Source organism: Gopherus flavomarginatus, chromosome 3 (assembly GCF_025201925.1).
Source record: "Gopherus flavomarginatus isolate rGopFla2 chromosome 3, rGopFla2.mat.asm, whole genome shotgun sequence".
Taxonomy (NCBI): Eukaryota; Metazoa; Chordata; order Testudines; family Testudinidae; genus Gopherus; species Gopherus flavomarginatus.
In genome coordinates this window covers 6,318,053-6,345,341 of record NC_066619.1, presented here as the reverse complement: position 1 = coordinate 6,345,341, position 27,289 = coordinate 6,318,053, and the positions used below count along the sequence as shown (strand labels likewise).

Sequence of the window (27,289 nt, the reverse complement as noted above, 5' to 3'; positions counted from 1 at the left end):
CTGACCCCCGCCTCACACACACACAAATACACGCATGGTTTTCTGCCCTGAGCTCTGCACCCCCACGCACCCCCCCAGGCCTCTGCCCTGAGCCCTGTACCACCCAGCCCTCTGTTGACTCCTTCACCTCCCCCCCATGACCCCAGCCCTGACTCTGGCACCCCCACACATACCCATCCCCCCTACCCTGACACCTGTACCCCCTCACATGCTCTCAACCCTCTGCCCTGACTCTTACACCCTCCACATCCCCAGCCCCCACACATCCCATGCACCCCGCACATCCCCACCCCCACCCTGAACACCAAACAGGAGTCACATTCCCACCCGCACCCCTCACGCCAGATGGGAGCTGCCCAGGTAAGTGCCCCCACACCCAAACCTCCTGCCCCAACCCTGAGCCCCCTCTCTGATTCTAGCTCCTGGCCAGACCCTTCACCCCCAGCCCTATGCTCAGTGCACTTCCACCCTCAGCTCAGTGCAGAGAAAGGAAGGGAATGGGCCAGAACCAGGGAGAAGGTAGGTACCCACTGTATGTGGGCAGGGCCGGGACCCCAGACCAGCATCGGGCTGAGCGGGTCCGGCAGCCGGGATCCCGGCTGGCAGGAGCCGGAGGATGGAACCCCTGAGCGGCAGTGAGCTGAGCCGGCTGTGGGCTGAGCGGTCTGGGGTTCTGGCTGCCAGACCCTTCCCAGCTGGGATCCCGGACGCAGGCCTCACTCAGCCCACTGCCAGCTTAGGTGAACCGAACCCCAGACCAGCACTAGGCTGAGTGGGCTGGTGGTGTAAGATCAGCATTTTAATTTAATTTTAAATGAAGCTTCTTAAACATTTTGAAAACCTTGTTTATTTTACAATACAACACTAGTTTGTTATATAATATATAGACTTGTAGAGAGAGACCTAAAAAACATTAAAATGTATGACCGGCACGCAAAACCTTAAATTAGAGTGAATAAATGAAGACTCAGCACACCACTTCCGAAAGGTTGCCGACCCCTGTAATAAACTATCCATCAGTGGAAATCTTTAAATCAAGATTGGATTTTCTAAAAGCTATGCTCTAGTTCAAATAGGAATTAATTCAGTGAAGTCCTCCACTGGCTGTAGACTCTATGAATTCCATGTCTTGGCAGATTCATGATGCTGTATGAGAGGTCCAGTCAGGGGGCTGTATTTGTCCCTACCCCTGAAATGTAGCTTTGGGTGAGCTACAGTACCCCAAGCAGAGGCAGTCCCAGCTGACTAATTGGACCTACAACACATGGTGCACAGGAAGAAACTAGAAACCAGAAGACAAAGGAAAAAGAACTGATTTTTTTTAAAAAATATGATTGGTTTAAAATTTCAGTTTTTGAAAGCTTGGGGTTAGCAGTACTGGAGACAGTGCACAGAACTGAGCTTAGAGGGGTTGGTTTTTTTCCTTAGCTTTCTTTCTCGTATGAGATATACATGATTCTGACATGTATCTCTCATGAGTAATTGTTGTGGTAACTCTCAGAAGCTGTCTAGTATACTCACTCCTCCAGAAATCTTTCCTTGTCAGATCACATCATGTCTAATTGGTGACTAAATCCGATTACTTGTGAGGGTATTCTGCACCAAAAATTTAAAAATTCCATGCACAATATTTTAAAATGCTGCAAATTTTATTTCTCAAATAAATGTGGAGGCTCCAGCATAGCATTGGGAAGCACAGGTCACTGGCTGCACAGAGGTGGGAGATCACTGTGCAGCTCTATCATAACCTTAGTCCGAGATTTGGACCTTAGCGTCCAAAATATGGGGGTTAGCATGAAAACTTCCAAGCTTAGTTACCAGCTTGGACCTGGTACTTGCTGCCACCACCCAAAAAATTAGAGTGTTTTGGGGCACTCTGGTCCCCCTGAAAAACCTTCCCTGGGGACCCCAAGACCCAAATCCCTTGAGTCTCACAACAAAGGGAAATAATCCTTTTTCCCTTCCCCCCCTCCAGGTGCTCCTGGAGAGATACACAGACACAAGCTCTGTGAATCCAAACAGAGTGACTCCCCCTCTCCGTTTCCAGTCCTGGAAACAAAAGTACTTTCCTCTTCACCCCGAGGAAATGCAAAATCAGGCTAGCAAATCCAACACACACACAGATCTCCCCCTGATTTCTTCCTGCCACCAATTCCCTGGTGAGTACAGAGTCAATTTCCCTGAAATTTCCCAGAAAAGAAAACTCCAACAGGTCTCAAAAAGAAAGCTTTATATAAAAAGAAAGAAAATACATACAAATGGTCTCTCTGTATTAAGGTGACAAAATACAGGGTCAATTGCTTAGAAGAAATATGAATAAACAGCCTTATTCAAAAAGAATACAAATCAAAGCACTCCAGCACTTATATTCATGCAAATACCAAAGAAAAGAAACCATATAACTTACTATCTGATCTCTTTGTCCTTACACTTAGAAACAGAAGATTAGAAAGCAGAACTACTTCTCCAAAGCTCAGAGAAAGCAGGCAGACAGAAAATAAAGACTCAGACACAAAATTCCCTCCACCCAAAGTTGAAAAAATCTGGTTTCCTGATTGGTCCTCTGGTCAGGTGCTTCAGGTGAAAGAGACATTAACCCTTAGCTATCTGTTTATGACAAGCTCCCCGCTCCCCGCCCCCCGGACACAGATTCAGCAATGAGGCTGCACAGAACCCTGACACAGTGCAAGGACCGGGCCTGTCCTAGAAACACCCCAGGGCCCTGCCCCTCTGTGCCAAGTGCACCAGGTATGGGCAGGCAGGCTCAGAAAGGCAGGATCCCAGGGAGCTTAGTGTGGGGGGATGTGGGGTGTGGGTTGAGAGAGTTCTGTGTGGGGCAATCTGGGTGCGGACAGCTCAGTGGGGGATCCGGGTGTGGGTGGGATCTGGATGCACAGGGGATTGTTGAGGGGTTGGCTGCAATGGCACTCTTGATCCCAGCAGAGGCTTCTCTACCCCACCTCTAAACCATCTAGTTCTTCCATTCTGAAAGTCATTCCTAGTTCTAGGGAATAGATCCTCTCCTCTTCTCTTTGTACTTGTCTCTGATTTGTGTAGTCATAAGCAGTGTAGTGCTACTTTTTCCACACTTTCAAGATTTTAATGTGGTTCCTTTGCTGAATGGTAAAATTGCAACAATTTAGCAAGACAATCCTATTTTTTTTCCTATAGAAAGTTTGTATTATATACCTTTTGTAGTCAAGCTTCAGATAACAAAGGATACTTGAATTCTGAAGATGCCTTATTCAGGGGCTCGGACCAATACAAAGTGTCTTGTTCTTTTGGTTTGCCTTCACCCTCTGAAGGGCTCATAAAAGTCACAGATGATTATTCTGCATAAAATGGCACAAGAGCAGCGATGAGCCTTTTACCTCTCTGGAGTTAGTGCAAGAGTTCTCAAACTGGGAGTTGGGACCCCTCAGGGGGTCACGAGGTTATTACATTGGGGATTGCGAGCTGTCAACCTAAACCCCACTTTGCCTCCAGCAGTTATAATGGTGTTAAGTATATAAAAAAGTGTTTTTAATTTATAAGGGGGAGGTTGCTCTCAAAGAGGTCACCAGTAAAAAAGTTTGAGAGCCACTGAGTTAGTGGAACATTTTTACTGTGGGGAAGATGGTTGTATTTCCTTAAAACTAGGCATGCTTGCACATACTGTCTGGGGGAGCTTACACAGGTAAATGCTGTGGTCTCCATTTTACAAATTCTCCCTTTTTGTGTCTCTTGTACAGAATTGCATACTAAGCTCCAACCTCTGTTGAAACCTGTTGAAGACTCTGAGTTTTCACAGGTGTTACAGGGGTTATAATTTGAGAGCAGTGGGGTTTCACACCTGTCACTCAGGGCCTACTGTAGCCTGCAGAAACTATATGCCTGGTGGTGACACTTGGAAGGAAACACCCTTGATTCATTCTCCAAAGCATTTTCAGGGATGGCAGTTAGAAAGAATCTAACTAAACTGTCCATTTGCTTACTTGTAAACTAAACACGCTTGATTTGAAAATACAGAAAACGTGGAACCACCATGTGGTTTTTACAGTCACTTTTCAGCGCCGAACCACACTTGAATACTTACAACACCCCGTGAGGAAAGAACTTCATTATTCACCCCATTTTACTGAGAACTTGTAACTTGACAAAGGCTAGAGGGGGAATCAGTAACAGAGCAAGAATTGTAATTTATAGTATGGGAATTCCCAACTCCCAACCTTGTGCTCAAACCATTAGATCAAGTCTCTCTTATAAAGTTTGTAAAGTGATTTGAGAACCTTCCAGGTGAAAGGTGCAAAATAAATGGAAGAGATAATTGTGATCCTGATTCAGAATATTTAAGTGGGAGACTTCTCTCCTGGATTTGTTTAGCTTTATCCATATCATTAGCCTAACGTGGTAGCCCTCTTGATTTCTTCCATCTGGATTCCAAGAAGGTGTCCATGGCAGATTTTTTTTTTTCTTCTCCATGTTTAATGTTGCTCCCATCCATACTTATGCACATCTGTTAAGTGTGCTTTTCAGTTTACCCATAGGATATTTTTAATATAACATTCATGTTTTTAAGATACAGTTTCTTTTCCTTTTGATCTTGGATTTGGTACAGACTCCTTTAGAACTTGCAGTTCATTCATCACGTTACATTTTCCTGTGACCGATACAACATTGAATCTTCCACCATCCCAGTTGAGCCTTTGTGCAAGATGAATTAAATGTTCCCGCTGTTTTCTTTGATCATAGAAATAACAATTATTCCATTAATATGATCTGTGAACTTGTTATAAGACATGCAGAACTTAGATGGGAAAAGGCTTGTCAGATCATAGGTTCTACATATCTCCCCTCCAAATGCAGGATAGACTCCCCATTTAGAGGACGTATAGTCTAGCAAGAACTAACTTCACACACACACACACACACACACACACGACTATTTAAAAAGAAACTGGGCAAAGGGGCAGAAAGTCTTCTGGAGGCAGCGGCCCTGCACTGGCCAGATGAACTTCAATGGCGCGAACACCCCCAAAAAAATGTAACCCTCCAACAAAAAAAGCCCTCAGGATTAGGTCCATAATCAGTCTCCATATCTTTTTTCCATACAGCTAATGTTTATGTCCAGGATGTATCCATGAATATGGAATATACCACTTCAGATGAGAGTTATTACTGTATATATGTTGTCCTTGAAAGCATCAGGTAATGTAGCGCAAACTCTTCAGACTAGCAACTCTGAACAGAAGTCAAACTTCCTATATTGACTGCCACTGTCAAAGTGATAGAAAAACTCTGGGTGACCCACCTGTTAGAATAAGGGTGGGCAAACTACAGGCCACAGGCCAGATCCAGCCCATGAGCTATTTTAAGCTGGCCCGCGAGCCACACCTCGCGCTCGGCAGGGCTCCAGCCAGGGCACTGGGTCGGAGCCACACCACGCGGCTCGGCGGGGCTCCAGCCGGAGCGCTGGGTCAGAGCCACACCACGCGGCTCGGCAGAGCTCCAGCGGGGGCGCTGGGTGAGGAACGCATCACGCAGCTCCCAGAAGTTGTGGCATGTCCCTACTCCAGCTCTTACGTGCTGCAACAGGCTCCGCAGGGGCGGTGCCTGAACATGGGGCAGCATGCAGAGCCGCCTGGCCATGCCCCTGTGTAGGAGCCAGAGAAGGGACATGCCACTGCTTCTGGGAGCCACTTGAGGTAAGCACTGCTTGGTGCCTGCACCCCCTGACCCTCTCTCCATGCCCCAACCCCCTTGCCCAGCCATGATCTTCCTATTGCCCTCCGAGCCCCTCGATCCCAGCTTGGAGCACCCTCCTGCACCCCAAACCTCTTATCCCCAGCCCCACTCCAGAGCCCGCACCCCAACCCCAATTTTGTGAGTATTCATGGCCCACCATACAATTTCTATTCCCCGATGTGGCCCTTGGGCCAAAAAGTTTGCCCACCCCCGTGTTAGAACAAAGCACTCAGTACTGGGGAAAGAAATTTGACCAGAGTTATTTGGTGCCTTTCCTGTCTAGCGCACTGTGTTGTGTGTTGTCATAAAGTGATTGTAATGTGATTGACTGCTTTGGGAGCCAATATTTTTTTCCTTTTACACCAGAGCCAGTTTTCAAAGTGACAATTTACCTTTGTGTACTGTGTTTTTAATTCCTGTAGAAGGTAAGCGGTCTTTTTAGAACTGATGCAAAGCAATTTAAATCAGTGAGAATTTTTCATTGATTTCTGTCAGCTTTGAATGAAGCCTTTTAATTATTAAAATTATAATCTGAATAAATGCAAGGGAAAAGGTTCCACAGACTCTCAGCCCCAGTGATGGCACTCTGTAGATATTGTATCTTACATTTATACTATACCCTTCAGTCCAAAGGAGCCCAATGATTATGGACCTTTTGCTGCAAGTAGACCAGCCTGGAGTCCCACTGGGATCCCAAAGAGGACTAAGGGTCTTCTCAAGCAAACCTCTTTGCATGATCAGATCCTACATTCATAAAATAATCACTTAACTCAGTGATACTCAGACCTCAGAAGTTCAGGAGCCAAATTATCGATCAACATTACCCAAAAGAGCCACAGTGCTGTGAATTCATTGTTTCATTTACTATGTATATTCATATTAAAAGGAAAGTTTTTAGATTTTACATATATGTATTATTCTCACAGCAAAACGACTGACCAAGTGTTAATATTTTAATCAACTACAATTGGTTAAAGAGTAAATGCACCCTAAGAATATGAGAATGGCCATACTGGGTCAGACCAAAGGTCCATCCAGCCCAGTATCCTGTCTACCAACAGTGGCCAATGCCAGGTGCCCCAGATGGAGTGAACCTAACAGGTAATGATCAAGTGATCTCTCTCCTGCCATCCATCTCCACCCCATGACAAACAGAGGCTAGGGACACCATTCCTTACCCATTCTGGCTAATAGCCATCAAAGGACTTAGCCTCCATGAATTTATCTATTTGTCTTTTAAACTCTTATAGTCCTAGCCTTCACAACCTCCTTGGGCAAGGAGTTCCACAGGTTGACTGTGCACTGCATGAAGAAGAACTTCCTTTTATTTGTTTCAAACCTGCTGCCCGTTAATTTCTTTTGGTGGCCCCTAGTTCTTGTATTATGGGAACAAGTAAATAACTTTTCCATATTCACTTTCTTCACACCACTCATGATTTTATATACCTCTGTCATAAGCCCCTTAGTCTCCTCTTTTCCAAGCTGAAAAGTCCTAGCCCTTTAATCTCTCCTCATATGGCACCCGTTCCAAACCCCTAATCATTTTAGTTGCCCTTCTCTGAACCTTTTCTAATGCCAGTGTATCTTTTTTGAGATGAGGAGACCACATCTGTACGCAGTATTCAAGATGCGGGCGTACCATGGATTTATATAACAGCAATCAAGATATTCTCTGACTTATTCTTTGTCCCTTTTTCAATGATTTCTAACATCCTGTTTTCCTTTTTTGACCACCGCTGCACACTGCATGGACGTCTTCAGAGAACTATCCACGATCACTCCAAGATCTCTTTCCTGATTAGTTGTAGCTATATTAGCCCTCATCATATTGTATGTATAGTTGGAGTTATTTTTTCCAATGTGCATTACTTTACATTTATCCACATTAAATTTCATTTACCATTTTCTTGTCCAATCACTTAGTTTTGTGAGATCTTTCTGAAGTTCTTCATGGTCTGCTTTGGTCTTAACTATCTTGAGCAGTTTAGTATCATCTGAAAACTTTGCCACCTCACTGTTTACCCCTTTCTCCAGATCATTTAGGAATCAGTTGAATAGGATTAGTCCTAGGACTGGCCGTTGGGGAACACCACTAGTTGCCCCTCTCCATTCTGAAAATTTACCATTTATTCCTATCCTTTGTTCCTTTCTTTTAACCAGTTCTCAGTCCATGAAAGGACCTTCCCTCTTATCCCATGACAGCTTAATTTACATAAGAGCCTTTGGTTAGGGACCTTGTCAAAGGCTTTCTGGAAATCTAAGTAGACTGTGTCCACTGGATCCCCTACGTCCACATGTTTGTTGACCCCTTCAAAGAACTCTAATAGATTAGTAAGACACGATTTCGCATTACAGAAACCATGTTGACTTTTACCCAACAATTTATGTTCTTCTATGTGCCTGACAATTTTATTCTTTACTATTGTTTCAGCTAATTTGCCCGGTACTGACATTAGACTTACTGGTCTGTAATTGCCAGGATCACCCCTAGAGCTCTTTTTAAATATTGGTGTTATATTAGCTAAATTCCAGTCACTGGATACAGAAGCTGATTTAAAGTACAGGATACAAACCTTAGTTAATAGTTCCGCAACTTCACATTTGAGTTCTTTCAGAACTCTTGGGTGAATGCCATCTGGTCCCGGTGACTTGTTACTGTTAAGTTTATCAATTAATTCCAAAACCTCCTCTAGTGACACTTCAATCTGTGACAATTCCTCTGATTTGTCACCTACAAAGGACGACTCAGGTGTGGGAATCCTTCTAACGTCCTCAGCTGTGAATACTGAAGCAAAGAATTCATTTAGTTTCTCTGCAATGACTTTATTGTCTTTAAGTGCTCCTTTTGTATCTCAATTGTCCAGGGATCTCACTGGTTGTTTCTGATGTACTTAAAAAACATTTTGTTATTACTTTTTTAGTTTTTGACTAGCTGTTCTTCAACTTTCTTTTTGGCATTTCTTACTACATTTTTACACTTAATTTGGCAGCGTTTATGTTCCTTTCTATTCACCTCACTAGGATTTAACTTTCACTTTTTAAAAGATGCCTTTTTATCTCTCACTGCTTCTTTTACATGGCTGTTAAGCCACAGTGGCTCTGTTTTAGTTCTTTTACTGTGGTTTTTTTTTTTTTTTAGTTTGGGGTATACATTTAAGTTGGGCCTCTGTTATGATGTCTTTTCAAAGTGTCCATGCAGCTCATTTTTGCATAGTTCCCCTTTCTGAAATTAAATGTCAGCGTTGGGCTGCTGAAGTGTTCTTCCCCCCACAGGGATGTTAAACGTTGTTATATTATGGTCAGTATTTCCAAACGGTCCTGTTATAGTCACCTCTTGGACCAGCTCCTGCGCTCCACTCAAGACTAAATCAAGAAATGCCTTTCCCCTTGTGGGTTCCTGTACCAGCTGCTCCAGGAAGCAGTCATTTAAAATATCGAGAAATTTTATCTCTGCCATTTCATCCTGAGGTGACGTACATATGGGGATAATTGAAATCCCCCACTATTATTGAGTTCTTTATTTTGATAGCCTCTCTAATCTCTCTGAGCATTTTGTCTTCACTATCACTGTCCTGGTCAGGTGGTCGATAATAGTTCCCTAACTTTATATTCTTATTAGAGCATGAAATTACTATCCATAGATATTCTGAGGAACATGTGGATTCATTTAAGATTTTTTGCTTCATTTGAGTCTACATTTTCTTTCACATATAGTGCCACTAATCCCCCCTGCCCCACACACAACCTGTTCTGTCCTTCCAATATATTTTGTACCCCAGAATGATTGTGTCCCATTGATTGTCCTCACTCCACCAGGTTTCTGTGATGCCTATTATATCAATATCCTCTTCTAACACGAGGCACTCTAGTTCACCCATCTTACTATTTAGACTTCTAGCATTTGTGTACAAGCACTTTAAAAACTTGTCACTGTTAATTTGTCTGTCCTTTTCTGACATGTCAGATTCCTTTTTATGTGACTGTGTCTCATCTGATCTGGCCCATATTTTATCCTCTTCTATCCTCTCCTCTTGACTAAAACCTAGAGAATCTCTATCAATAGACTCTCCTCTAAGAGAAGTCTCTGTCCGATCCACAAGCTCCTTTGCAGCAGTCAGCTTTCCCCTATCTCTTAGTTTAAAAAGTGCTCTGAAACCTTTTTAATGTTAAGTGCCAGCAGTCTGGATCCACTTTGGTTTAGGTGGAGCCCATCTCTCCTGTATAGGCTTCCGCTCTCCCAAAATTTTCCCCAGTTCCTCTTAAATCTAAACCCCTCCTCCCTACGCCATCATCTCATCCACGCATTGAGACTCTAAAGCTCTGCCTGCCTACCTGGCCCTGTGCGTGGATCTAGAAGCATTTCTGAGAATGTCACCACAGAGGTCCTGGATTTCAGTCTCTTTCCTAGCAGCCTAAATTTGGCCTCCAGGACGTCCCTCCTACCCTACCCTATGTCATTGGTACCTACATCTACCACGATCACCGGCTCCTCCCCAGCACTACACATAAGTCTATCTAGATGCCTCGAGAGATCCACAACCTTTGCACCAGGCAGGCACGTCACCATATGGTTCTCCTGGTCATCACATGCCCAGCTATCTATGTTTCTAGTGATCGAATCTCCCATTATTAACATCTGCCTTTTCCTAATGACTGGAGTTCCCTCCCCCGGAGAGGTAACCTCCGTGCAAGAGGATACCCCATCATCATCTGGAAGGAGGGTCCCAACTACATGAAAGTTTCCCTCTGCTCCCATTGACTGCTCTGCTTCCCTGAGCCTTTCATCCTCCTCAACAGCGCAGGGGCTGTCTGACCAGAGGCGGAACAAATCTATAGTGTCCCGGAAAGCCTCATCAACATACCTCTCTGCCTTCCTTAGCTCCTCCAGGTCCACCCCCTGGCCTCCAAAGCCCGTACGTGGTCTCTGAGGGCCAGGAGTGCCTTGCATGGAATGCACACATATGCAATACTTTCACAGGGCAAGTTATCATACATGCTACACAGAGCGCAATAAACAGGATAGCCTCCACTCTGCTGCTGGGCTTCTGCTTGCATTCTCTCCTACAGTTACCAAGGTTAATGAAAGGGTTTTTGTTTTAAGTCAAGAAGTTTTGATTATTGTTAAGTTTTTAAAGGTTTTAAAGACTGGAAGTTTTACCTCGCCCGCTTCCAAGTCCCTCTCAAAACTCCCTGTTAGCGGCCCCTGTTCGGCACCCTGTTTTGTTAATAACTTAGATTGGGTAATACTTGAACACTGTGTGATTTGATTATCACGTCCTGCAAACAGCTGGGGGAGACACATTGAAGAGCCACTTGCAACTCCTGAGCCTTAGGCCATGGCTACACTAGAGAGTTGCAGCGCTGGTGAGGGGGTTACAGCGCTGCAACTTAGGATGTGGCTACACTTGCAAAGCACGGCCAGCGCTGCAACTCCCTGGTTTAGGGATTCCAGCGCTGGTGATCCAGCGCTGGTCAGCAAGTGTGGACACCTACCAGTGCTTTTATTGACCTCCAGGGTATAAGGAGGTATCCCAGCATACCTTAGAAGCCTCTCTGGTAATCATGCACACTCCACTGCCCTGGGCTCAGCTGATCCCACCTTTAAATGCCCCGGGAATTTTAAAAATCCCCTTCCTGTTTGCTCAGCCAGGTGTGGAGTGCAATCAATCATTCAATCAATCAGCGACCATGCCTCCACACCCCAGACGAGCCCCAGCATGGAACAGTTCCGAGCTGCAGGACCTCATCAGTGTTTGGGGTGAGGAAGCTGTGCAATCACAGCTGCGCTCCAGCTGGAGAAATTATGGTACCTATGGGCAGATATCACAGTCCTTGCTGAGAAGGGGCCATGAACGGGACGCGTTACAGTGCAGGGTCAAAATAAAAGAGCTGAGGAGTGCCTATTGCAAAGCCCGTGAGGGAAATCGCCACTCAGGAGCTGCCCCCACAACCTGCTGTTTTTACAAGGAGCTGGATGCCATACTTGGGTGTGACTCCACTGCCAATCCGAGGACCACGATGGAGAGTTCAGAGCAGGGAGAAGTGGGGGAGGGTGTAGAGGAAGCCGACAGTGAGGCTACTGGGGTGGACAGAGACACCCCGGAGTCCCAGGAGGCACGCAGCCAGGAGCTCTTCTCAAGCCAGGAGGAGGCTAGCCAGTCGCAGCAGCTGGAAGTTGCTGGTGAGGAAGAAGCTGCGGAGTGTGCTCGGGGTAAGCAGATTTTTTATGTTTTGGGAGAGGAGGGTTTTGGTTATGGCTGCCTGCATGCATGCCTAAACGTGGAATAGCCCATTGATTTGCTCTATCACGTCTCTGTAATCGGCCTCGGTAATCTCTTGAAAAGTTGCAGCGACAGCGTGCTCAATTTGCTTTCGCAAGTTTATAGGGAGAGCCACCGTGGTCCTTGTCCCGGTCAGGCTAATTCGTCCGATCCACTGTGCAGTGAGGGGTGGGGGGACCATGGCAAGCTGCATAGGGGCCACGGCGGAATCCACATTGCTGTAGAAGACCCTCCCTCTCTTCCCAGGTAACACGCAGCAGTGATATATCTGGCAGTAGGAAACCCTATTGAGAATTTAGGGATACTTGAGTGCAGGGTGCCAGGTTCGCGGTCCCCCCCCCCCCAGCACCACAGTGCGTTCCAGTCTCCCCACCCCCTTCCAGCACGTAGCCAGCCCCGCGGTGCGCTCCAGTCTCCCCTCCCTCCTTTCCAGCAGGCAGCCAGCCCCGCGGCGCGCTCCGGTCTCCCCCCTCCTCCTTTCCAGCAGGCAGCCAGCCCCGCGGCGCGCTCCGGTCTTCCCCCCCTCCTCCTTTCCAGCAAGCAGCCAGCCCCGCGGTGCCCTCCGGTCTTTCCCCCCCCTCCTCCTTTCCAGCAAGCAGCCAGCCCCGCGGTGCCCTCCGGTCTTTCCCCCCCCCCCTCCTTTCCAGCAGGCAGGCAGCCAGCCCCGCGGCGCGCTCCGGTCTCCCCCTCCCTCCTTTCCAGCAGGCAGGCAGCCAGCCCCGCGGCGCGCTCCGGTCTCCCCCTCCCTCCTTTCCAGCAGGCAGCCAGCCCCGCGGCGCACTCCGGTTTCCCCCCCCCTTCCTGTCCAGCAGGCAGCCAGCCCCGCGGTGCGTTTCCCCCACCCTCACCAGCAGGCCAGCATTTACGCGGACTGCCCCCCCCGCCAGCAGCTCGCCACCTTCCTGTTCACTACTGTCCCCTGTGCAGGACACCAGCTACCTCCTGTACCCAGAGCAGATAAACCCCAGTGACCCATCGGTCAATTTCCCCCTCCCAGGTGCAGTCGGGGCAGAAACACTCACCCCATTGCTCGCCATGCCTTCGCTTTCCTGGCCTCTCTGTGTTATGTTAGGTATGTGGGAAGGATGCTACAAAAAGTCTAAAAACTCCTTCACTGTGTGATAATAAACAATGTAGCCTCTGTGTATTACATGTTTCTATCTATGTTTATTTTAGTGACCTTGACTAATGCAGCCGGATCACCGGCCTCACGTCGCTTGCAGAACTTGAGAAAAAATCCGCGAAAATCAAAAGAAGAATTGATCAATGCAGTTATGATTCACTACAACAGAGAAAGTAGGAAGACGCAGGAATGGAGAGAGAAAATGTATGAATGGAGGCAAACAGAAAGCAGGAGAAAGGAATTGGCTACCAAAAAAACCTCAAAGCAGATGATAAGCCTCCTGGCTCACCAAACTGAGTCTTTCGAGTCTCTCGTAGCCATGCAGGCAGATCTGTACCGTGGTAACCCACACCCCTCCCAAAGCTCTCTTTCTTGTTCCCCAGTATTTGCACAAAACACCTTTCTCCAGCAGCCAGTTTCTTATTACCCCCAGCTGCCCCCAACACCTGTACGATCACCTACCAGCCCTGATAACTACAATTCTTACCCTGTGCACTCCACCCCCATTACCCTGCAGCATAGTAATCCTGAAGTGCAGCAGACATTGAACAGTAATCCAAACAGGACATATTCAAACCTCTGAATGTACAGTCCACTACCCTAACCCCCCTGGCCTTTTATGTACTGTACTTTGAATAAAGGATTTTATGGCTTTTACAATATGTTTTATTATTGCAGGAAGTGGTAAATATTGTACCCCAAGGTAGAAAGGAGCACAGCAAAGGCACCAAACATTACTGTTGGCTCTCAGCATCAAATTGCTCCCTTAAGGCATCCCTAATCCTTGAAGCCCTTTCCTGGGCCTCTCTAGTAGCCCTGCTCTCTGGCTGTGCAAATTCATCCTCTAGGCATCGAACCTCGGAGGTCCATTTCTCACTGAATCTTTCACCCTTCCCTTCACAAATATTATGGAGGGTACAGCACGCGGATATAATAGCGGAGATGCTGCTTTCCCCCAAATCTAGCTTCCCATAAAGACACCTCCAGCGCCCTTTCAAACGGCCAAAAGCACACTCCACAGTCATTCTGCACCGGCTCAGCCTGTAGTTGAACCGATCCTTGCTCCTGTCAAGCTTCCCTGGTTTCATGAGCCATGGCATTAAGGGGTAAGCGGGGTCTCCAAGGATCACAGTGGGCATTTCGACGTCCCCTACTGTGATCTTGCGGTCTGGGAAAAAAGTCCCGGCCCTCAGCCTCCTGAACAGGGCACTGTTCCAAAAGATGCGTGCATCATGCACCTTTCCAGGCCATCCTGAGTAAATGTCAGTGAAACGCCCACGGTGATCCACAAGCGCTTGCAGAACCACGGAGAAATACCCCTTGCAATTAACGTACTTTGATGCCAGGTGGGGTGGGGACAGAATAGGAATATGTGTCCCATCTATTGCCCCTCCACAGTTAGGGAAACCCATTTCTGCAAAGCCATCCACAATGTCCTGCATGTTCCCCAGAGTCACAGTTCTTCTTAGCAGGGTGCGATTAATGGCTGTGCAAACTTGCATCAGCACCATTCCAACGGTGGACTTTCCCACTCCAAACTGGTTCGCCACCGATCGGTAGCTGTCTGGAGTTGCCAGCTTCCAGATTGCAATAGCCACCCGCTTCTCCACTGGCAGGGCAGCTCTCAATCTCGTGTCCCTGCGCCGCAGGGTAGGGGTGAGCTCAGCACACAGTCCCATGAAAGTGGCTTTTCTCATCCGAAAGTTCTGCAGCCACTGCTCGTCATCCCATGCTTGCAGGACGATGTGATCCCACCACTGAGTGCTGGTTTCCCGAGCCCAAAGGCGCCGTTCCACGGTGCGGAGCACGTCTGTTATTGCCACAAGCAATTGAGTGTCTTGAGCGTCAGGCATTTCAATATCATCGTCTGACTCCTCACTGTCACTTTGCAGCTGAAGGAATAGCTCCACTGCCATGAGTGATGTGCTGGCAACATTCATCAGCAAGGTCCTCAGCAGCTCAGGCTCCATTTGTAACAGAAATCTCAGAAATCGCTCTGCAGACTCACAATGCCGCTAAACTGCTCGGAATGTGCAGCAAAGCACCACGGGTCGTTGAAACAGGAAGCGGAAGGACCCGCACACTTCCTTCCCCTTCCCACAAGCCACAGCGCCAAAATGGGATGAGGTGCTCTGTGAGATAGCTGCCCACAATGCACCACTCCCAACAGCACTGCAAGTGCTGTAAATGTGGCCACACTGCAGAGCTGGTAGCTGTCAGTGTGGCCACACTGCAGCGCTGGCCCTACACAGCTGTACGAAAACAGCTGTAACTACTAGCGCTGCAAAACTTTTAACACTTAAAAGAATCACTTAACCACTGAAGTGCATCCACCTCTGAAGTGGAACACGGCAGTTTTAACACATCATGGCAGCACTGCACAACATCTCAACTCAAGCAAAAAATACTTTCTCCAACTAAAACTACAGGGCATGTTTAGAGAGGCAAAATATAATTACCTGATTTTGAGAGTTTGGCCTGGACACCAGCGCTGAACCTCTGCTTCTATGGAAATTTCCATGGGGTCTTTTGAATCAAGCTCCTGGTCCTTGTCTTTAATGTGTCTCAGTGAAAGGATGGTATCTTCAGCAGCACCGTGCCCCCTAATGCCAAAGCATTGGCTCAGTACTGACACAAGATCACCACCTACTCCCAGTATTTGTTAGAGGTCTCCCCTTTAACTTCACATCAGCCCTGACTCTGCTTAGCTTACAAAACCAGACAGATCGTAGCACTTGGTGTCACGTCTGCAAGGTGTGCTCATGCTCTACTTTTTGTTTTATAGAAGCTTCTCCAGGAGTCGATGAGGTGACATTTGTGGAAAAGGAGCCAGCTGAACGTCACTCTGTTGTTTCCTGGGAGCAGGTGGGTAGTTTCATTACAGCACTGTAATGGGGTTTTTCTGACTATGCAACAGGCTATGCATGCATGCAGGATACTGAACAGTGCTACCACATTTCACATACAGCTCAGCCCATAGGTAAGAGAGACTGAGATTTGTGACGCATATTGGAGCAATGCTGTCTCCTTTTCAGTCAGCACTCTGGCTTCCAGCCACACCACCTGCAATTGCAGTGTTGTTGGATCTCACAAAACAAACAGGCCACTGATGCATTCAGATGGGAGCCCTCTAAGGGACACTTGAGTGCTGCAGAGAGTAGGAATGGTGACTCAGTAGGTGGTTGTCATTCTTCTGCATCAACCCTGAAACCAAGCTCCAGCATGGTGTTAGGGGCCACTGTGTTGCTTGAGGCGTTGTCTTTCAGATGAGACATTAAACCAAGCTCTTTATGGCCATTAAAGAGAGGCTTGTAGTACAATCAAGTCATTCAGTGCTCCCACTAACACCCCACTCATCAGTTTCCCTTCTCAACCTCAACTACCTACCTTCTACTTCCCATATCTCCACTCCAACCATAAATCTAAAACACTGATGCACACATGCTACTCCTAGGGTAATTCTGCGCCAAAAAAATTAAAATGCGCAGAATACAGCAAAGTTCTGCATACTTTATTTGTCAAATTTTGTTTCAAAATATGTCCACAAGTATGCCTGGAACAATACAGACAACAAAAAAGATTCAGAAAATGTTTTTTTGACAAATGGATTCCTTACTAAGCATATTAATACAGAACTTTAAGTAATAATTCATTTAATCTACAATTCAGAAACATATTTCCCGCGCCCCTCAAAGGCAGTGTAAAGGCTTGGGGTAGTCAGGGGTAGCAGTGGAGTTGAGGAAGAGGGAAGTAATTGCTGGGAAGGAGCCTGGGAGTGAACCTTTAGTGCTGTTGGGTGTGGGTTGGAGAAGTAGGGAACAGGTTTTTTTGAAGGGGGGGGAAGGGATTGTTAGGGAGTTGGGGAGCCTCCCCCATGCAGACCCTGACGGACCCCAAGCCTCTCTCATTCAGTCAGGCACATCTGCCCCTGTCCTCATGTGTCCCTGCACTTCCACTCAGACAGCCCTACTCCCCTGTCCCCATGTATTCCGCCACCCCCCTCTCCTATGTGTCCCTGCACCCAATGTGTCCTCGTGTGGCCCTGCACCCCCATTCCTATTCAGCCCCTGCTCCAGTCTGCCCACCCACGAGCCCTTCTGAATCCCAGTCTACATGACCCCCACTCTCAGGAGCCCTATGTGCCCCACTCTATCTATCCACCCATATCCCCATGGCTCCTCACTTGGCCCCCAGGGCAGGGCACTGTGAGGAATGCAGCCTGTCATCCTCCCTATCAGCTGCTGACTGCTGTAGCCAGTGCGCCAGCTGCCTCTGTTCTGGCACCACAGCAGCCCCTGGTGGGAGAAAGGCATAACTGCAGCGCCTCTCCTGCAGGATGTATTTTCTGTGGAGAAAAAACAAAATTGGTGAATTTTGCATGTGCGCAATGGGGCAGAATTCCCCCGGGAGTAACATCTATGCAGATTTAACTTCTTTAATTTCTACATACAAATAACCCAATTTACCTTGTAGGCTACCCCTCCACCTATCTCTTCCTAAGCATTACAGAAAAATATCTCTCACGGTCACCGTTTACAGCGTAGCACCAGACCTCACTTATCTACGCCCACCAAAAAAGCCAGGATAGAGCTATGAGTTAACTTATGGAAGCCGCATCAACCTTGTATTAATCATCCAATGAAGTGGGTTTTAGCCCACGAAAGCTTATGCTCAAATAAATGTATCGGTCTCTAAAGTGCCACAAGTTTTCCTCATTCTTTTTACATTTCATTGTGTTTCCACAACCACTAGGTGGCACTGTATACCAGTTTAGTGGTGGGGAAATAATCCACTGTAGATTAATATTTTCTCTATAGTCAAGTTGTAACAAGGTTCCTTTACAATCCCTGTTTTTAACTCCCTCTATAACGTAGGCTAAGAAAAATGGTTTGTCCTGAAATTTAACTGCATTCTATACATCAAGGAAAATTTTTCTGCAAATCTTGAAGAAAGTTGGTCAAGTATTTTTGAGTTAGGTCACTAAAACAACAAAGCCTTTGAATATGAGCCCACTCAATCATAGCTCCATAGCTAAGGCTGGGGGTGGGGGGAAAGTGGAAATGAGGGAAGGCAGGTGGGGTGGGGGAAGAGGGAATGGGGAAGGGGGTGATATAAGGCCAGGGGACCTACCTAAGAGCTAGGCACATTGCAGCCCTTGGTCTCCAGGAAGCACAAGGACTACTCTCTCTGGACTGCCCCAAAGAGGGGTGAGGACAGGCAGCGCAGTAGATCCATGCCAGCCTGCAAAGCAGGACAAGCACAAAGGGAAGTGTGTAGTGCCTCAGAAAGGGACACAGCAGAGGACGTGCTTAGGGAGTTCTGAGAGGCATTTGGTTCAAAAGCCCAAAAGAAAGGGGATTGTTTCCAGTGCACTCTCTTCTATACGGTTTTATAATCTGATAAAATCAGATGCACAATTCTGTCTCTGCTATTTATAAATGCTGTTCTTAATGGGTCTGAGACTGAGGCCTGCTGCAGCCCATGTGTGCTGCTTTGCTAATGCAAAGGGGTTGTAAAGCCGGCAAACACATCCGCCTGTGAATTCCCCCTGCATAGAGCATGGAGGACATGTCTGGAACATCTCTCCTCTGGGGATATTCCCTGCTGCCAGACGAGTTCTGGAGCCTTCAGCAGTTGAATTAGACCAACCCTGAAGTGGTAGTAACTTATGTGGAGAGACAAATTGGCCCGTGGCCATCTCCAGTGTTAGAGAGCCATAAAAAATTATATACATCTCCTTCACCCCTCACTAAGGTCTCACATGCAGTGAGCTCTGTGCCTTTTTGTGTTTAGAGTAGTGTTTGTAGAACCTTATGGATTTAATTTCTATTAACACCTATGGGATTGTTCCCAATAAGGGGCTATTTTATTATTATTTTGAGTTAACTGCCTTAGGTAAAATCATCTTTTTTATGTGGGAATCAACACATGTTGGACAACATAACCTTACCAGCTGATAGAGTTCTCCACCACCCCAGAAGGACACATGCATCAAACGTGTTATTTCTAGGTAATTTGGGGATATCATGGACAATAAACAAAAGAAATGAAAATCGCATCAAATATGGGGCATCTTGGTTTTGTACTTTATGAGGCTGGTGAGTGCAACTCTGGAAAACACCAGATGAGCAGGGTGCATGCAGCTGGTTGAAGAGGCTGAGGGTAAGCAGTTTCGGGCAGATCATTTGGGCTTATCTGACTTCTGCTCTAAGAAGACACTGTTTAAAATCACAAACCCTTCTGAGGGAAGGTAACTTGACAGATCAGCCAGCCTTCTCGCACACTCATGGAAAACGTTGGACGATATCCAAGATCCCAAATGGGACCACATTCTACTCTGGCATAGCAACTTGTCTTCAGATCCATCCTCTGGAGAAGGCAATGAAAGGGTGTTAGCTGAGGAAGTTCCTAAAATGAAGGTAGAAAGAGGGAGAATGTGACTGGAAACAGAGATGTCAATTGATATGTCCTCCTGGAAGAGAAGGGCTCAAGGCAGCAGGTCTATCCAGAAACCTCTTATCTCCTTCCATGAATAGACCGTTCATCACTAGAGTCCTGATTCTTGTCTCTCTCAGGAGAGTAATTCCATTGAAGTCAATGGAGCTGTTCACGTGTAAAAGTTTATTAATAGAAAAACAAGATTAAATGATTAAACAGGTGTTTTAAATCGATGGAATGTGGCATGTAAATACTTGTATTCTGGTGGGGCTTTGTAGCACATCAATCATCTCCAGACATCCAGCCTCCTTCGTTGTTTTAATCCAAGTCCTTGCAACTAGAGTTATGAAGTTAGAACTTCTGAACACTGCAGTGTGAAATTACAAATATTTAGCTTTGAAAACAGTCTGCAAAACGGGCACGTTTGTTATAGGCATTTGGAGAATTTAAAGCATTTAAAGTTTAGTATTCTTCTAGAACAGGAGTGGGCAAACTACGGCCCGTGGGCCGGATCCCGCCCGCTAGCCATTTTAAGCCAGCCCTTGAGCTCCCACTGGAAAGCGGGGCTTGCCCCGCTCCAGCTGGAGAACAGAGTCAGGGGCTGCTCCACGCGGCTTGCGGAAGCAGCCGCATGGCCCCGCTCCAGCCAGGAAGCAGAGTCAAGGTCCGCTCCACACAGCTGCTGGAAGCCGTGGTATGGCCCCCCTCCAGCTTCTATGTGTTTCAATGGCCCTGCTCTAATGACCCCCTCTGGCACTCCAATGGGAGCTGCAGGGGCGGTGTCTGCAGATGGGGCAGTGTGCAGGGCCACTTCGCCACACCTCCATGTAGGAATCAGAGAAGGGACATGCCACTGCTTCCAGGAGCTGCTTGAGGTAAGTGCCACCTGGAGCCTGCACCCCTGAGCCTCTCCCCACACCCAAACCCGCTGCCCCAGTCCTGATCCCCTTCCCGCCCTGTAAACCTCTTGATGCCAGCCCAGAGCACCCTCCTATACCTCAAATTCTTCATCCCCAGCCCCACCTCAGAGCCCGTGGATGGCATGGACTGCTGTGGAGATGGGGAAACTGCACAAAATGAGTGTAGCAAAGGAGTGGCTGCATTTGCTTTAGGTTAGATAAATACAAGGTATCGGAGTATTTATCCTTGTTTTATGGGCTTTGGGTACTAAATATTTGATTGTGGTTTTTAATTTCCTTTCACATAAATCCAAACATTTCTTTTCTTTCTAAAAAGCATTTGGTTCTCTGAAAACATACCAGATTGACAGTCCTGCAGCTTGCAGTGCTCTGCTACATAACACTTAGCATAGAATATCAGGGTTGGAAGGGACCTCAGGAAGTCACCTAGTCCAACCCCCTGCTCAAAGCAGGACCAATCCCCATACTGCATCATCCATGAGCGTCCTGCTCTGAAGGGACCACCTCACAGTATAGAGAAAACCTTGAAAACATGACCCGAAAGTTTGATAAACCAGAAGGCACATAAAAAGAACCTCCAACATATTATCTTTAAAAATCTCATCATTTGGGGGCCTGACTCGTGATGCTGGAATATTTGCAGTTGGTGATACTGTAAACATACAATCTAGTTTGGAAAAAAAGTTTGTTTATTGTTTCAGGGAAATAATTTGATATGAAGAGTAGTGATAGTTGGAGCCCTGCACGGATACAAAAATGTGGATCCGCATCCACCAGAATCAACATGCTTCTGACCTGCGATCTGCTAGCCGTCTTTTATGTGTATCCGCACCCGCAGCAGCAAGCCGTCTCACAAGGGCTGGGGTGAGCAGAGATGAATGGGAGAGCAGGGTCTCGAGGAGAAGGGGTGGTGACGTTGCACCCCATAATGCTTAATAGAAATATGCTTATAAATATAAATATGACATAACTGGAATATGCTTTATGCTACATATGCCATGTTACATATCTTTGCAAAGGTTATGTTCTACCGCATGTATTCATCCTATTCATATGCATGTATCATTTTGATATCTAAAGTTATGAGCATTGGCTCTATGCTTGTATTTAAAGTGTTTGCTGTAGAAAGCACCTGAGGCAGATTTGATCAACATAGTGTGAAGGGGTTATTCAAGTACATGGAAGTACTTGGCCAACAATGAACTTTGAGAGACGCCAATCCACATCTGAGCTTTCCTGGGAATGTGGCTTGGCCTGTAAAGTTCTGAGTCTTCTGAGTCTGTGACTTGCCCATGTGACTCCAAAACTCCATCTTGCAGCTGAATTCTGCATAAGAGAGAAGAAGGAGTTTCCACCCACAAAAGAGAGTCTATTTAAGCTCCTGGAAATCCCTTCATTTTGTCTTCAGCTGGCTCAAGAGATAGCCTCTCCACCCCCAAAGGATACCTGAAAGAAACTGAAACAGAGGACAGTAACCACAGGGATTGAGTGATTGCTGGACCCAAATTAGAAGGAGGCTAGTCAGTAAAAGAAGCTTACTGGAACACCTCTGAGGATGAGATTTCATCTGTAATCCCTTTCTTGCTGTATGAGGCTTAGACTTCCGTGTTTTATTTTGTTTTGCTTGGTAATTCACTTTCTGTCTGTTATTACTTGGAACCACTTAAATCCTACTTTCTGTATTTAATAAAATCACTTTTTATTTATTAATTAACCCAGAATATGTATTAATACCTGGAGGGGGGACAAACAGCTGTGCATATCTCTATATCAGTGTTTACAGAAGGCGAACAATTTATGAGTTTATCCTTTATACAGGGTAAAATGGATTTATTTGAAGTTTGGACTGGGAGTTGAGTACGTGAGTGTTGGAGACGGGAACACTTCTTAAACTGTTTTCAGATAAGCCTGCAGTTTTTGGCAGACATGATTCAGACCTGGGTTTGTGTTTGTAGCAGGCTAGCGTGTCTGGCTCAAACCAGGCAGGGCACTGAAGTCCCAAGCTGGCAGAGAAAACTGGCTCGGGGATAGTCTCAGCACATCAGGTGACAGTCCCCAAGGTGGTTTCTGTGATCCAACCCGTCACAGGAGCATCACATCGCGTGCTGCTCCCACGTGCTCATGAACAACAGTAGCAGCAGTGCATGTTGCATCACAGTGGGGCGGAGGGGTGAGGCACCAGGGCCCTGCCCACTCCAATCCCTGAGGCCGGGAACAGGTCCCTCTGCCCAGGAGCCAGTGGGCTGGGAGTGTGGCCAGTGTTGCCAGTCCAGGCCATGGTGGGGATGCTGGCATTGCCCAAGGGGCCCAAACTGCTGGACAGGAAGCAGTGTGGTGAGCAGGTACTGGACAACCATAACTCTAGTCTGCCACCTACCTACTGGCCTCCGGCCCCGAGCGTGCTGCACCCCCCACCCAGGCTGCCCAAGCCAGATGCCGCATGGCAGGCACTGTAGGTGAGTAGAGCCCTGTGCGGTTGTGTCCACATCCAATCCACTATCCGCAAAAATGGTCCGCGGATGTGGATATACATGGATATGCAGGGCTCTAGTGATGGTAAGAAGCTTCATGCAGCATCTTTCCTTGGCTCGTTAAAACTGTCTCCTGATGTGATTCCCTTCTGGTTTTCAAATTCGTTATGCAGTTAGTATTAGGAACTAAAATATGAGTGGAATTTACTGTCTAAGGGCCCAATCCCACAGTTCCCACAGAGCGTAGTGCCTGCATTGAGCATACGTTTATGCTACTGGATGGTATGTCATACCTACTTGCGTGCATGTGCCTATCACACTTTAGTGATTGAAAGTCCATGAAAGAGAGAAGTCCTAATACCACTGCAGGTCCTGTAGCTCAAATGGAAGAGATTGGTTGGTTTGGTTTCAGTGATGGCAAAGCACTGTCCCTGACGAAGCTGTGTGTGTAGATTAGCTGATGACCTTGGGTCTGTGATTTGGGAGTGTGAATTCATTACACAAGGTGCCATGTCATGAAAATTGTGGGACACTCCTAAAATATCCCTGTTGCTAGTGATCGCAAAATTGTTAAATCAATTGCATGAAATTTTCCCAGAGATGCCTTTAGATCAAATAACTGTGTTGCGAAACGGATCCAAGAAACTTGAAAGCATCTCTCCAGTTGTGTGATTTGAGTTGTGTTGGGGCTCAGTAAGATATTGGGTGGCAAATGTTCCTGTCTCAACAGTCAGTCAGTTATCTGGATCAAAGCATGCTGTACCTCTTTCCTTTGATAACATTTAAGAGCATTTGTGATTACAGAAAAACTCCTGTGTATTGCCAGAGGATTTAAAGAATTTCTACCTAATGACTGATGGCTTCCACATGACCTGGAGTGTTAAGTTTGATGGTAAGTCTGCCTGTTTCTTTCCTTTAGGTTAAAATGTCCATTCTTTCTGTGCCTTCCCTGTGGCAGCTACAGTCCCTTCCTCTTAATTTGATCACTGCTTAACCGAATCCTCCCACCACAGAAGCGAAATTATTTTGAAGGAAAAATAACCACTATGCCCTTTGTTTTGCTGGGTTTAGCCAGTTGTTGGATAATTCAATCACTGATGTAGAAAATGACCCTTTAATTAACAAGGAAATACAAAGTGCTGCGTGGAATCAAAAGCCAACACAAGGAAGGCCCCAGTGATAAAAGATGAACACAACCTGAATTTCTTTGCATGATACATTGGGCTTAAGCCTGCGATCCAGGCACATGCAGGATTCCCGTGTGGGAACTTTGTGTGCTGAGCAGTTACTAGGATCAGATCTAGTTTTGATTACCTAAATGCCAGTATGTACTGTCCAAATCCAGATATGCCCGTCAGTCATCAAATGGATGAGTGCATAAGTTTGACTTCAATCTGCAAATTTTGTCATACTCAGCTCAGAGGGAACATCAGAGGGAATAGCCAGCATGGATTTGTAAAGAACAAATCTTGTCAAACCAATCTGATAGCTTTCTTTGATAGGGTAACGAGTCTTGTGGATAAGGGAGAAGCGGTGGATGTGGTATACCTAGACTTTAGTAAGGCATTTGATATGGTCTCACATGATATTCTTATCAATAAACTAGGCAAATACAATTTAGATGGGGCTACTATAAGGTGGGTGCATAACTGGCTGGATAACTGTTCTCAAAGAGTAGTTATTAATGGTTCCCAATCCTGCTGGAAAGGTATAACAAGTGGGGTTCCATAGGGGTCTGTTTTGGGACTGGCTCTGTTCAATATCTTCATCAATGACTTAGATATTGGCATAGAAAGTACGCTTATTAAGTTTGCAGATGATACCAAACTGGGAGGGATTGCAACTGCTTTGGAGGACCGAGTCATAATTCAAAATGACCTGGACAAATTGGAGAAATGATCTGAGGTAAATGGGATGAAGTTTAACAAAGACAAATGCAAAGTGCTCCACTTACAAAGAAACAATCAGTTTCACACATACAGAGTGGGAAGAGACTGTCTAGGAAGGAGTATGGCAGAAAGGGATCTAGGGGTTATAGTGGACCACAAGCTAACAGTGTCAACAGTGTGATGCTGTTGCAAAAAAAGCAAACGTGATTCTGGGATGCATTAACAGGTGTGTTGTAAACAAGACACGAGAAGTCATTCTTCCGCTCTACTCTGCACTGGTTAGGCCTCAACTGGAGTATTGTGTCCAGTTCTGGGTGCCGCATTTCAAGAAAGATGTCGAGAAACTGGAGAGGGTCCAGAGAAGAGCAACAAGAATGATTAAAGGTCTAGAAAACATGACCTACGAAGGAAGGCTGAAAGAATTGGGTTTGTTTAGTTTGGAAAAGAGAAAACTGAGAGGGGACATGATAGCAGTTTTCAGGTATCTAAGAGAATGTCATCAGGAGGAAGGAGAAAACTTGTTCACCTTAGCCTCTAAGGATACAACAAGAAGCAATGGGCTTAAACTGCAGCAAGGGAGGTTTAGGTTAGATATTAGGAAAAAGTTCCTAACTGTCAGGGTGGTTAAACACTGGAATAATTTGTCTAGGGAGGTTGTGGAATCTCCATCTCTGGAGATATTTAAGAGTAGATTAGATAAATGTCTATCAGGGATGGTCTAGACAGTATTTGGTCCTGCCATGAGGGCAGGAGACTGGACTCGATGACCTCTTGAGGTCCCTTTCAGTCCTAGAATCTATGAATCTGGTCTTTAGTTGGCTTCCTGCTTTTTACACAGTTCTAATTCTGTCAAACCAGATGGAAATCAGAATGTGGTCAAGGGACTTTGCAGAGGTCACACAACACGCAGTAACTGTGTCCGGGGGATGAGAGCCCTAGCTACCATTGTGATAGTGGGGCACTTTAACAATGAACAATATTTAAATGAAGGGCCTGATCCTACTCCCGTTGAGATCGGTGGAAGCTTTACCACAGACTTCTGTGCTAGCAGGTACAAACCTTGAGTCTCGTTCTGATCTCACAACAGTTTAACTCCATTGACTTCAGTGGATTTACTCCAGTGTAAGTGATAGCAGAACTGGGTCCCCTTCCATCTGGGCCTAGCAGGAACAGGGAGAGACTTTCACTCTGAAGCAGTCACCTGACCACAGTTATCCAGGCCTTTGCCACCTCAAAGTCGGGTTCTTGCAGGGCACTCCAGCTGGAGACTGCTAGCTTCAGCTAGTGCATGCAGAATGCGCTGATCTCCTTGTGAAACGGAGTGTCACATGAAGAGCACACGGCCCCAGCATGTGCTCTGCCTGCTGGGTAGTTCAAGTGGAATTCAAGGTGTGGTGATCCACAGAGCCCTGAACAGGTTAACTCTTTATTACCTGACTAACACTTCCTCTTGCCCTCTTCCAGACTGCTATAGCTGCAGTCAGCACCAAGGCCTAAGCTGGAGCTTCCTCACAGCAAATGAGAGGCAGCTGCTGACTTGGTGATCTCTCTGAGGTGCACTCAGCTTTGCTCCACCAGAGCCTACATCTGTCAAATCTGCAGGCCTGCTGCAATGCCCATTTCTATGTATTTTGTGAAAGGTTAGGAGTTGGACAGAAAGAAAAGACCTCCTCTGCTCTCCTGTCGTTCGGGTGTATTAATAATCACTTGTCACTGTGCATTGCAGATAACCCCATGCCACTGGGCTCCATGGTGATTAACAGCATCTCTAAGCTAAGTCGCCTTGGTGGATCGTCGGCGTACGCTCTACCCAATGCACCAACTCTCGCTGACCTGGAAGATGATCTGGATGAGGAAGGTATTGTCCTCTTAATGGCACACGTGATGGTATACCCAAGTGTCAGAATGTGCTTTTCCTCCTTCTTTCTGATGTATAGGGGTAAGCTGCATTTCTGCAGCATAACAGGCCAAGCTGCACTTTGCTAGCACAGGTAGAGAAATCACAGGTCACTCTTAACGAGACCCAACTTGTGCTGCTCCAGAGAAGGAATGGACTGGATACTTAGGGTCCACCAAGCATCATTAACACCACCTCCTCACCTGTGTTGTCTCCACACCTTTCTCAACCAAACTGCTCCCTATCCTTTGTTTTTCCTTGTCTTAAATTGTTAGCTGGGGCCTCCTCTTTTCATTCAACTTGGAAAGAGCATGTACATTTACAGTATAATATCAACACCACTGGCAATAATTGTCGTGGTGATGGATAGGCCTATTGGATACACTGACTTTGAATGCAGCTCTTCAGAGCTGGAAATGTCACTGGAAAAAGCATTGAAACAAGAAGCAGCAGTGGAAGATGCATCTGGATGTGTTAGGCATTTGGCAAATAAAAAGATCCATTCCCTTCCTCTACCAGCTTGCAGTCTAACAGGATATGGTATAA

General features: G+C 46.5%; 1 protein-coding gene and 1 long non-coding RNA gene across 3 annotated transcripts in view; both read left to right on the top strand.

Moving 5' to 3' along the window:
* The window catches only part of TPGS2 (tubulin polyglutamylase complex subunit 2), a 62,727-nt gene that overhangs the window by 3,615 nt on the left and 31,823 nt on the right, over positions 1–27,289 (top strand). For both annotated transcript variants that reach the window (XM_050943683.1, XM_050943682.1), the window contains exons 2-4: positions 15,914–15,993; positions 23,762–23,849; positions 26,573–26,704. In XM_050943683.1, coding sequence (XP_050799640.1) covers positions 15,914–15,993; positions 23,762–23,849; positions 26,573–26,704 — 300 coding nt within the window. The remainder of the gene's footprint in view (positions 1–15,913; positions 15,994–23,761; positions 23,850–26,572; positions 26,705–27,289) is intronic.
* Positions 18,908–22,200, top strand: LOC127046564 (uncharacterized). The gene is made up of 2 exons (XR_007773122.1): positions 18,908–19,547; positions 21,188–22,200. It is a non-coding gene; the product is annotated as an uncharacterized LOC127046564 (long non-coding RNA).